Genomic DNA, 13,248 nt, shown 5'->3' on the forward strand with positions numbered 1-13,248 from the left:
TTTACAGTTCTGTTTCATAGAAATGCTGTTGTAATGGTTATGTTAATTTGAAAATATTTGAGATTTTCAGGGTTACAAAATATGGAGAAGAATACCGGCCATGGTAAGAAGATAAAAACTTTTCAGGGTGATGTTTAATGTGTTGTAATGTGTGAGGTAAATGTGCCTATGTATGTTATCACTGCATTATTTGGTTTTTGGGTACTATTTGGAAAAATAGATATAATCAAAGACAAACAAAACAGATTTTGTATAATGATGGGGTCTCCAGATTTATATCAACAAAATTTGTTTTATACTGATTTATTTTATACTTCTGACTTTTCCTGTTTGTCATCTCTTGCAGCATCAGTAACTACAAACAAATCAGTTATGCAAGTTTTGTCCCCTGAGAACTGTGACATCGTCATTTTAGATAATGGAAGGACCATCAACAATTTCATAGACAAAAAAATACAAGAGCTTGATTCAGTGGTGAGTATCACAGACATCATGACACTTATGTTACACGTTCTAGGTTACTTTAGTTAGAACCTCATTCCCATTCATAGTGCATTTTACATTCTGTTAACTGTTCCCTTCCTTATGCTTAAGGCTTCACTATGATTATTTAATTATTTAAGAGAAATCACAATAGAACTGTACCTGAAAATTAATTCAAATGTATTAACTAAAAGAGGGGAAATTGTATTATTAGATAAGAAAAATAAACACAAAAAAATAAATATATACTGTAAAAATAGACTTGCAACGATTAGTCGATTCAATGATCAATAGAAAATTAATCGGCATCTATTTTGATAATTCATTAATTGTTTCAGTCAATTTTCAAGCAAAACTCTCAAACATTTCATTGTTCCACCTTCCCAAATGTGATGATTACTGTCTTTCCTTGTCATATTTGACAGTAAATCTTAGTCAGACAAAACAAGCAAATTGTGTGGCCTCTGAGAAACTGTGAATGCCATATTTTCACTTTTTTTTAAGACGTCATGGACTAAATGATTAATCATAAATCGAGAAAATAATCAGCAGATTAATCTGTGATGAAAATAATTGTTAGTTGCAGCCATATATATAAATATTAATAACAGTAACCCAAGAGAATCACAGTTTACTGACCTTTCACATAAAAAAACATTTTTCATTATTTTCACACAACTAATTATTACTTATGCCCTTTATATCTTAACTTTTGATGTACCCTTTTTCCCTTAGCAGCAAACAAAACAAAACAATCTAAGAAACAAAAAATGAATTCCAAAAGAACTTTAAATGGCACTTATTAACCTTGTGGCCCACAAACACTCACACAAGCCAGTAACCAGAAAAATGAAATTAAGGAAAATAAACTCCATTGTAGGTCTGGTCAACACTTGGTGGCCAAAAACAGTTGAAGCCCCCTTGCTCTAATCAAGCAGAAGTTCAAAAGTTGAGAACTCATAATAACAGAGTCACTAGCCAGGTTTTCATCCAAATGTACGCAAATTTTAAACAAATTTTCGGCAAAAGAAAATTCTGATGAATGCACAGTTCCATTCACTGCCATTATGCAAATATTAGGAGTTGGGTTGTTGAAATGAACTGTTGGTGGTGTTCATTTCCCAGTTGGAGTACATCAAACTTATGGAACACGAAAATGACATAACTATAAACAAATAAATTAATACTTTTTTTTTCCAAATCTTCCTAATCTGTCACTTATTTGATTTACAATTTGTAGTTTACCTGTTTGTTGGTAAGGTCATTTTGAAATAAAATCACATCAAATTTATTAGCAGAAGTCATTACTCCACTTCCCTGAAATGTCCAGATTTTTGCTGGTCATACTGTACCCTGTAATAATAGAAGAGGTACCCAGTAGCTAAATAATAACTACCGTAAAAGTTCACTCTAAGTTCCTCCCAAACATCCATATTTTGCTCAGTAGGTCGCACATACTCTATAATAATAGAAAAGGTACCTGGTAATTAAAAATAACTACAGTATAACTTCACATCATTCGATAACTGCACACCTTGTTCCCCTGTACCTACATATATGTATTGATTCAGACTGTACTGGTACACCATCAGTACAAAAGATTACACCATAACTACGGAGTAATTATGCTGTACGTTGCAAGCTGTGATCTAAAGCATTACCCAAACCTCTGCCAGCATTGGCATCAGCTGGCTGTGGACACCTCGACATTAGAATTAATGTATTCTATATTCTATAGAATATTTTACATACAACACTGACTGTAGTCCTTCAGTGTCTCATCCTCTGAACACTACTGGATGGCAACTTAACACACAAACAGCAAGAAGTACATTTTCCCTCTGAACTTACTGATACATCAAAGCGATCATCTCACATCCTATACGCTGTTCAACTCACTACTTCAGGCTGTGGCCAACAGTGCACATGGCCTATCATTTGTTCGTGAAAATCTTTGTTACTGTTTGTCAATCGTACGCAGTGTTATTGACTTTGAATCTTGCTAGCATAATGTTAGTTTTCTGGCTCATAGCTGAGCCAAAGGGTTCTATGAGCTGAGTGAACTAGAAATATTTCCTGTTGCCAAGTCATACCTGAGGTTCATCCTATATGGAGTGGTGAACAACATTTCCACTGCATAAGAACCTTATGGTATAGTAATGATTGCTCCAGGTATTAGTCAAACCTTCAGATGTTACCAGGAAACTGAGTTATGGCTTGTGAAAAACTTCAGATTTTGATTGCAAAATGCATGAAAATATAAATTAGTGGTCTTATTTTTTTTCTTTGGCAAGTAACTATGGTAAGGAATAAACTCTGCGGAGGCAACGGTCCTCCGCTGTGCGTCAGATGGTTCTGGCCTCCATTAATTCCTAATAATGGACATCTCATTAGGCATTATCCCTTGCGTATGCTACCCCAACCTTCCCAGGCTGCTGTGTTACCGACCTGTATTACTCTGAAAATGGTATTACTTAAACGCAACCATGGTAACAGCTGTAGCTACTAATTCAAGTTTAGGGGCCAAATCCCATCCCCCTGACTTTACTGCAGAGTCTGGTTGCAAGTGCCTTCATACAAGCACCATGGCAGCTCCTGTAATACATTCATGCTGTAAACATGATATTTTGGCTTCAGTTTGCATAGCGGTAGGAAGTGGAGACGCATCGTCCATCTTTATATACAGTCTGTGCATGTAAATAGAAACTTAGCATAGCTAGCTTTTGTCATGTAGAGTTGATAGGAATCCTTTGCTTCTGTCTGGCTCACCCAGCTGAACAATTCTGCTTTAGACTGATCTTAGGACTACCCACTCAATTAACATACTGACACAGAAATACAGAAATAAATAAATATAGAAATACAGAAATAAATAAATGAAAAAATGTATAAATAAATTCAAGACATTCATTTAATTATGTCCTTTTTATTACCAAAATTTATGTATTTATTTATTTATTTATTTATACTTATGTCATTTGTGCTCCATACAAACCATTTCAGAGGGAGAAGGCACCACAAGATGACGTAATTAAAAGAGCACCAGTCAAACCTCAAAAAGTGAAAAACAATGTAGAAAACATGATGAAGTATAATTGTGTGAAAGTATCATTGAGAGTTGAGATTTTTGAGATGTGAATTTTCAAAATAAAATGTTATCTCTGCTTTATTCATCCAGGAAAATGAAGAACCCTTCTATGTGGCAAATCTAGACAGTATGTATGAGAAACACCTCAGGTGGCTTACTAACTTACCTCGAGTCAAACCTTTCTATGCAGTGAAGTGCAACAACACACCAGCAGTTATCCAGATGCTGAGTGCTCTGGGCACAGGTTTTGACTGCGCCAGCAAGGTACTGATGAAGTATTTTGAAGATAATCTACAACTCTGTTTTCTTTTTTCACAGTCTCTGTTATTGAGAATGGTTGTTTCCTTCTCAATTTTATTCTCAGTCTGCTAATATGAAACACATTTTGGTCTAACAGGGTGAGATTCAGATGGCCTTGTCCCTCGGAGTGACACCTGATAAAATCATTTACGCACATACAACAAAACCACGGTCCCACATCAAATATGCCTGTGCTCACGGAGTAGATCTGATGACTTTTGATAGTGAGGATGAACTCCTTAAAATTTCTCAGTGTCATGGCAAAGCCAAGTAAGTGAACAATTACTGATATTTTTGCTTCTACATTTGGTGGACACTTTTTTAGAGGATCAAGAAATGCATGTCTTTTGAATCACTTTCCAGACTAGTGCTACGCATCGCAGTGGATGACTCCAAATCACTGATAAGACTCAGTTCAAAGTTTGGAGCCAGACTGGATACTGTTGAAAAGCTGCTGGAACGAGCTGGGGAGCTGGACTTAGAGGTCATTGGAGTCAGCTTCCATGTAGGCAGCGGGTGCACTGACAGTTTGATGTTCAAGCAGGCCATAACAGATGCCAGACATGTCTTTGACCTAGCAGTAAGTCATTGTAATAGCAATAGAACATAAAAATACAGTACATTTACATGTTTAGTATAGCCATTCATCAAGTTTGTTGTGCAGTGTTTGCAGTTGTGATGCAAATCTTCTGTCTCAAAAAAGCAGTGGTGGTCATAAGTGTGCACTCAGATGGAAAACAGTCCTGCATTCAAACAAAGGATGGCCTCACGTAGCGGCAAAAGTTGAGCGTGGGTTAACTTTTGTGTTTAAAGTTTAAACTAAAGAGTTAACTCAGGCATTGTTTTTTATGTTTAATACTTTTTCATTTCTGCTTTTTGAAGGATTTTTTTTTGTTTTGATCAATTGATTGATTGGTTGACTGACTGATTGATGTCTTTGTACCACTTTCTAATAAGGCACTCTTTATAAAAGGTTAATAAGTTCTAACTAATGGCTTTATTAATAGGTAATAAATCATTCACTAATGTTTTGCAGATTAATTATGAGATATTAATAAGACTTCAGGGTTGCCACTAATCCATTAAGTCTTCATTTGTAATTGTTAATAGCTTGTAAAATAGATTTGAGATATTTCTAAAAGGTAAGTGGTCAACTCAGTGGAGGGATCTTTCTGACAAGTTAAAGGACATAGTAAAATCATACACATCAATGGGGATTTGTCCCATTTTAAAACAGAATAGAAAATACTTTGCCAAATCTTATAATGCTTTCTAGTTGAGCCAAGAGTAGTATGCCTTTTGAGCAGCTGTTAAGCATTTGAGCAACATCGAGCAAGCGGTGTAGAGAATCCCACAACTGCAACTTGTTTATGGGTGTACTCCTCAGGGACAACCCAGGATATGGTCATCACAGGGTTAGGATCATTAATTGCTTTGTTCGGCCTCCCGAACAAAACCTCTACATATTGGGTGCCTTAATTAGAAAGTGGTACTGATATGTTTTACAGAATTTGTTCGGCTTCCAGATGAGACTCCTGGATATTGGTGGAGGGTTCTCTGGGAGAGAGGACTTTGAAGTGAAATTTGAAGAGGTAAAACACCTCAGTATTCTAATGACTCAAATAATTGCAACAATTATTTTCTTGTTCAGTGTTATATTATTGAGGAACCTTTAAATAGACAGTCCACCTGATTATATAATACAGGCATTGTCAGGCAAAAAAAATATGAGGACTTTTTTGAAAGGTGGTGGTGGATCAACATATTACAGAAAGCCAAGGTCCAAACATACCTACATATTCCTTATCGTTCATGGCTCTATGATTTATCTTTAGTATCAAGTTTTCTCTAAGTCAAGCAAGTGTGATGTTGGAAACATTAGATCAAACTTTGCCATTTGGTATCCACCCAGAAACCTTACCTTTAGTTGCTTGTAATGTCAGTGATACTGGTGACTGTTGGTGACTTTTTATTAGAGTGCCAGCTTGTCTGAAATACTAATAAGAGGTGTTATACCCATGAAATATCCAATTAATCTATTGTGTTTTGCCCTCAAGTTTTCAGAAGTCATTAATGAGGCACTGGATAAATTCTTCCCACCTGACAGCGGGATGCAGATTATTGCAGAACCGGGTCGATACTACGTGGACTCAGCCTTCACACTGGCAGTAAACGTCATTGCCAAAAGAGTCGACATAGATCATATGGCTGAACACAACAGTAATGTATATTTATGTCTTTTGAAGCCACATGAATGTTGACTGTCCACTTTTAACAAACGCTAAAGATACCAGATTACTTCAGCTGAGTGGCTGTATTTAAATTTATATTCATTTTAAATACAAGAGGTGTGGGTGAAAGTTAACAACTGTCAGATGTGTCTGATGGCACTATGTGGCAATGCATTACTACATCAAGATTCATATTCTAGTTACCATTTTAGTAACTTTCATTATTTTTCATGTATTTTTCCAGACAGTGAGGAAAACTGCTCTGACAGAATGATGTACTACATTAATGATGGAGTGTATGGCTCCATGAGTTGCCTCATCAATGATCCTGCCCACATCAATGTTGCACCATACCTTCACAAGGTGAACTTACAACTATATCGCCACATGAGAACATCATTATTGGACGATTCTGTAAAACACCAGATTACATTCAATATCTGTGCAACTACTGTATTATTAAAGTAAGGTAAAGATCAAAGATGGACATTTAATGTTGCCTTTGGACAAACATTTTGAGGTGTGGAATTGTTCAATATGTACATAAGTCCCAGGGACACTAGGCCCTGAATTAAGCACAATGACCCAATCTGGCCCTTCCAAGAATTGCCACCTTATTGTGGTGGAGGGGTTTTTGCATCAGAGTGACCCTGAAAGCTGTGTTATCAGGTGCAATAACCCCTGGTAGGGTCACCCAAGGCAAATTGATCCAGGTGAGGGGTCAGACTAAGAGCTATTCATGGACCTTAATATGCCTTAATATGGTATCTTTGGAATGCTGGAACCTCACCTGGAAAAGGGGAGCCAGGCCTGGGAGGGGAGCTTGCAGGCAAGTGTCTGGTGGCCAGACCTTGGCCCATGAGGCACAGCCCAAAGAAACCACATGTAACCACCACTCTGTGGGCCCTCCACCCACAGGGATTGGCATTGGGGTCATGTGTATTGTAAGACAAGCAGCAGGCGGGGGCTGGGAACTAGGCATGCTGATCCATGACATCATAAACTGGTTCTAGGGCCATGGAATGTCACCACTTTAGTGGGTTAGGAGCCACAGCTAGTGCAGGAGGTGGAGCAGTACCAACTAGATATAGTTATGCTCACCTCTACACACAGCACTGGCTCTGGAACAAGTCTGCAGGGCAGACCTGGTAAAGATGAACACATAGTGAGGGTGAACTGTAAAAATCTGGTGGAGGCCCCTGTCTGTAGGGTCTTCAACTCTCACCTCCAGAAGTTTTTTCTTCATCCCAGGGGAGGTTGGGAACATGGAATCTAAATGGGCCATGTTCAAAACCTGAGACCAGAACACACAACACTTAAACCATAATCCAACCAAGAATGCAAGAAAGTCCCCCAAAGTAAAATAACATAAACAAGCTTAACCAAATGACTAGGCAACATAGGTGTCACACAGAAAATCCAAAGAACACAAAGAGTCCCAACCCATGAGTCCATTACAAGAATATGATAACCAGTGTGATGTTGATTTTATATTTCCATGCCTGTGCTCCACATAGGCTGTTGAGGGCAGCAAGGAGAGATACCGGTCTGTCATCTGGGGTCCAACCTGTGCCAGCACTGACAAAATAACTGACAACTACTGGATTCCTGAGTTGGACGTGGGGGACTGGCTTCTCATCAACAACATGGGTGCTTACTCTGTTAGCATAGCCACTACTTTCAACGGCTTTGAAAAAGCACATATTTATGCTGTTGTGACAGCAGAGACATGGCACACCTTAAACCTGTCTCAAACCTACGGCGTTATCCATTTATGATCTCGTAACATTTTTGTATAAGTTGGACATTGGCATAGTACTAATGTACATGCATATTTAAAATTTTTCATTGGTTGGTCAGTTTCTATTGACAGGCCTAGTGTGATTATATTGTGTTATTTTCACTGCATTTGAAATTAATTATGTAGTGATTTGGGTATGGACAGTAGTGGCATGTCCCTACCAATGTTAGGGTTCTGCTAAAATGTCCCCACCAATATTCTAATGTTATCAAACAATCACAAGGTTACCAGTATGGTCTAAGCAAAGTGACCAGGTTTTTGTTTTTCTGTAAAAAGTGAGCTGCTTAAATGGAGAATGACTGAGCGAAATATAGGAGGTACCTGACCTGAGGATCTAGAAACCCTCTGACTGTGCACATTGCCAGGTAGCTGCAACAGTAGCAACTGTGAGATGAATGAATGGCAGTGGATTTGAAGCACTCATTAATAGAATCAACAATTCAGACATCACATGCAAGAGCTAAAAATGATTTAACCACTTTATATATAGATATAGCTAACGTTAATCACTTGATATTACTGTGTCCTCCAATTTCAGGCATGGGGTTTTGGCTAATTTGTGTTCATTGCTAAAACATAATTTAAAAGGTCCAGTGTGTAGAATTTAGTGACATCTAGTGGTGAGGTTGCAGATTGCAGCCACCTGAATATCCTTCCCCTCACCTTCCCCTTCCAAGTGTGTAGGAGAACCTACAGTGGCTGCAAAACCTGTGAAAAATGTGAAAGGCCCTCTCTCAAGCCAGTGTTTGGTTTGTCTTTTCTGGGCTGCTGTAGAAACATGGCAAACTATAGAAACACACTGTAGCAACATGGCTGACTTCTTGGAAGAGGATTTGCTCTCTATGTAGATATAACAGGCTCATTCTAAGCTAACAAAAACATGTTTCTTATTTTCATGGGATTATACACTAATTAAAACCTACTTTTTAATAGTATATTCCATTTCTGCCAAGTCCTTTCCACTAGATGCCACCAAATTCTACACACTGGACCTTTAACGTCAACCAACTTCATAATTGTAAAAAGAGCAAAAGATGGAGGACATCATGGTCCTAAATCAGAACCAAAGTGTCCATAACAGCTGAGCTAATAAGAATGTTCTGTAATCAGAGAAACATCAGTAATATGTGCAGTATGTTAATGAACTAACGCCATCCCTGTCATCCTTTTTTCATAAGTGGATCATGAGTTGAGTTATTATTGAATGGGTTACAACTTAGACATTATTATATAAGGTATGCTTGCATTCACAACTTGTCCAACTGATTTGTTTGTTTGTGTATTCCATTTATCATTTAATTAGGATTATTTTGAAAATCTATTATGTCTGTCATGTCATGTTTTTTAATGTAGTCTATGAATGACATTATTAAAAATAAAATGTAAAATATCAAGTCCTGTTTTAGACAATTTGTATGCAAATGCATGTTGCTTTGTACATGTTTGCATAAGTAAATGCCCTGCAGAGTCAAGCTCTGCTGTACATGTGTTTGTATGCATGTGTGCAGAAAAAGAGAAAAAGCACACAAATATACAACAGTGTGACATTTGGTATATAGCATTATCAAGCCATTACAAATTATCCACCGCAGAGTTGCTGCCTGAGAGCAATCAATTATCTGTGATGTACAGTATGTAGTGTATAGAGACATGCTGAAAAATGTATTACCTGTGTTTTGTAAAAATAATTAAATGTATATGTTTTCCTTCATCATGTAGGTGTGTCCACTGTGTATGTGTGTGTGTGTGTGTGTGTGTGTGTGTGTGTGTGTGTGTGTAGGTGTGCCATTTTTACCTTTCGTTGGGTTTGTATGTTAATTAGGGTATCTAAAACTAGTTTTTGACAACCATGAAGGAATCTTTTAAAATATGTCTTAACATTGTGAAAAAGGTTAATTATTTTCTCTTGTAATATTGTACTTCAATGAAAATCACAGTAATTAAGTTTAGTGAATGAAAGGAAAGTGGGTATCTTCTTTAGTTAGTCTTTTTACTATGATATTCTCTCTTTTTGTTTCTAGGGGTTATTAGTATTTCTGTGCTGAGCTGCAGTGGAGGGATAGTAACACAAGATGGAATTTTGCTCTAGAAAGACTGTAACTTCATTTGTCTAATTCAGATTGCTGAAGACTCATATTAATTTCAGATCAGCTTTGGAATGTATTTGGGCACAGAATGATGATTGTGGATTTTGTGTCGAGTCAGTGACTCACAGTCAATGACAGGGATTAGTCTTTCACAGATAACATCAGTGACATAACACAGCAGTACTTCACACTGGTCTTTGGATGCTAAATCCTGTGTTGTGTCCATTTGGACTGAAAGCATTGCTGCCTGCTTCACTTCAACAGCAATTTCCCCTTGAATTAGTCAAAAATCAGTAACTTTATTCATGGTTGTTTTGGACAGCAGAGTAGAAAAAGACCCACTTACTTTTTGTATCAGTGTTGCTTCTTGTTCTTTTCAGCAGAGCAGACACTAAGCAACACAATTGCTATGGTCCAAGGTCACATCTTCCAGGGTGTAAGCAGCTTCATGTCTGTCTCCTCTGTCGTTAAGACCGCACTTACCAATTACTTTAATTATGACAACGACTGGTTCCAAAACCTGCCTCTTCTTTCTGACCTGCTCCCGATAGGACATTTGCTTCTGACTTATAAGGCTACTGATGTAAGCTTTGCTAGTTCTGAGGAAGTAGGTTTCAGCACTCTCTCTATGGGCCTTGCTTTTGTCATGCTCCTCTGCGATCTGATGGGCATGTTTCCATGACTGAAGCCTCCACTGATGAATACACTCTCACTGGTAAAAAGGCAACTGCTTTGTTGTGGGTGTTGGAAAGCCCAGCAGCGATTCCTAGTGGACTAAAATAAGAGTGACAGGCTCAGAGAGTCTGCTGCCTCTCTCAGTCACCTCAGCACCATGAGGAGTGGATAAAATGGCCGTGTGGACTATTCTGTTGTTGTGCATTCATGAAAAGATGTAATTACTGATTATTTATCCATAAAGGACATTTCCTATTAAAATTTAAGTTCACTGTTGAGATTCTGTCGAGTTTTAGCCATTCTAGTTAATTGGTATTATGCAACAGCTAGCCAATTAGCCGCCCCACTGCCATGATTCTTCAGTTCAGCTGCAGTTAATGTGCATATTTTAGCCTTGTCATCATTCAACTGTATGTTAATTTGGTGTAGTTAAGTTAATGCATTTATTACTGTATGAAGAACAAGGGGTTTGCCATATTTTATTGTATTGAATGGCCCTTGCTAAAATTCACTAATATCTAATCTTATGTTCTCTACATAAATGTTAGCTTGCCTAATTTAGCTCATGTTTCCCTACATATGCTCTATCCACACACCACACAAACGCATACCCACAAATTACAACAACTACACCCCAAAGCAAGCACTACACATGGACACAGACTGAGTAATTTGAAATAAACCTTTTAAAAGAAATCCCTCTGAAGCCTGATTCTTTAACTGGAGTCAATGTCCATATTGGCTGCCTCAACCAGTGGAATTTAGAGTGGGAATGTTTACCTACAAAACAGACTGAAAGTACTAAAAAATGCAGCGGTCTTGTCGAAACGCCTCTCTGAGTTGCTTTTGGGATGGTGTCTCAATAAATAAAAAGACTGTCTACTCAACCGTTTGTCTTTTGTTTTCTGTTGACACTGTGAGTGATAAGGTCCTTTTCCCCTTGAGGGTTGGGTCTCAGGTTCTGCACTTGTTTGCATCCTACTTGACAGGTCCTGACACGTTTACAAGGAAAGGATTGGAGACTGAACCACACAGCCTGACAACGAGGGCTCCACAAAGCTAAAATGTTCTTCTCCTCAGGAGATCTATCTACTTCCTCACCTAAACTACTAATGCAGGACTAATACAATCATAATTCTACTGTATCATCACATTACAATTAAAATGCGCTTCAAGAAGTAAGACTGATATTCCAATTCTTCCACTCAAGTTGGAAAAGAGGGGATGACACATAGCAATGCAGGGGAGAAAGAGAAAGAGAATTGCTGTTGAGTAAGTCAACACTTGTCTGGTGTGTGCAGAAGTTGTTTGTATGTTTTTGTAGCAGCCTCGAGCCGATTTTTACACAACTTTGTCCAGGTAAACAGTGGGTTTTTGCATGTTTGTAATGACTTTGCATAATAACCATTGGTTTGTAAAACATATCTGTCCTGTTGCCTTCACATCATTGGAGGATCTATATGATCTAAAGAAGGCCCTCTTTCTTTCATACAAGCATTCTAATTGGGTCTTCCATTGCTGAGCCACTTATGAAATGATCTGACCCTGAATGTAAGCCTTCAAGACTCTACACTTAAATTTATTTTTATGGGTGCTTGTGCCACCAAGTTAAACATGCCAGATTCATGTCATGTGGGATAGATGGTAGAGCTGGGAAAGATTCCCATAATCACAACTTGGGAGAGTTCACACCACGGTAGAATTTTTTTTAAAAATGTATGATTACAGAATTCATGAAGTGAGGCTTAAAATTACTGTGCATTGACAATGTAACACCATATCCTTTAAGTTTGGGTTTAATAGCTATAAATGAGAGAATTTAGCTAATGTGACGTATCCCTTTTTAATTGATTTTTCAGGCACTTTCTTATTATCAATTCTATGGATTAATCAATAAATTAGTGCCAAGTTGAATACATCAGTGCTTCCAGAAAAGTCTGAGTTTCCTAGCTGTTATTATGACTTGGATGTTGATGTGAACACTTTTTTCAAGACAGAATCTCATCATTCTGAAAACTCTGATATGACATTAAAACGGCCTAATAGTATAAAGCCATGCTAACAGCACTGTGTACTGTACTTAGGTCAGCATACTAACAAGCACACAACAACAATGCTAACACACTGATGTTTTGCACATATAATGTTTATCACTGTCAGTTAGTTTAGCGTGTTGGCATGCAAACATTTGTGGATTGCCAATGTCAGGCAGTTGCTGAATGGAAAATATTGTTATTTTCAAGCAGATGGCCACTTGGAGTCTGTGTCTGTTGTTGTGTGTGCTGTGTTGTGTCTGCTGTTACTATAGTTATTATCACTGGCTGGCTACTCCGCATCAGACCTGAAATGTTCCCACAGTACCACTGGCCCATCTATCCTGGCTGTGTGTGAGTACATTAGATAAAGCGTACATTTAGATGATTTCAATATATTGTTGTGGTCTTTTTTGTTATAATCTAGGCCTTAAACACATATCAAACATAGCTTGTACATGGACAAAAGTGATGCACGGATTGCAGTTATATCTGCGGATCAGGCAGGTCAGGTCATAAAAAGTTACATTCTGATTAATAGCTGATGGGT

The 13,248-nt window shown here is 37.8% G+C and overlaps 1 protein-coding gene across 1 annotated transcript; it reads left to right on the forward strand.

The window, feature by feature from the left end:
• Window positions 1-81: 81 nt before the first annotated feature.
• Window positions 82-7,880, forward strand: LOC122966819 (ornithine decarboxylase-like). Its single transcript, XM_044331151.1, has 9 exons — window positions 82-103; window positions 347-471; window positions 3,662-3,835; window positions 3,969-4,141; window positions 4,235-4,451; window positions 5,380-5,463; window positions 5,929-6,091; window positions 6,347-6,465; window positions 7,620-7,880. The coding sequence occupies exons 1-9, from the start codon at window positions 82-84 to the stop codon at window positions 7,878-7,880; spliced, it is 1,338 nt and encodes a 445-aa protein (XP_044187086.1).
• Window positions 7,881-13,248: the final 5,368 nt, after the last annotated feature.

Source organism: Thunnus albacares, chromosome 17 (genome assembly GCF_914725855.1).
Source record: "Thunnus albacares chromosome 17, fThuAlb1.1, whole genome shotgun sequence".
In the NCBI taxonomy this organism is placed as follows: domain Eukaryota; kingdom Metazoa; phylum Chordata; class Actinopteri; order Scombriformes; family Scombridae; genus Thunnus; species Thunnus albacares.

Excerpts from the sequence above, each read along its gene's own strand:
- LOC122966819 (XM_044331151.1), top strand. The coding sequence starts at position 82 with ATGGAGAAGAATACCGGCCATG. Across the intron at positions 472-3,661 it reads AAATACAAGAGCTTGATTCA|GAAAATGAAGAACCCTTCTA; the intron begins GTGGTGAGTATC and ends TTATTCATCCAG. Across the intron at positions 4,142-4,234 it reads CAGTGTCATGGCAAAGCCAA|ACTAGTGCTACGCATCGCAG; the intron begins GTAAGTGAACAA and ends ATCACTTTCCAG.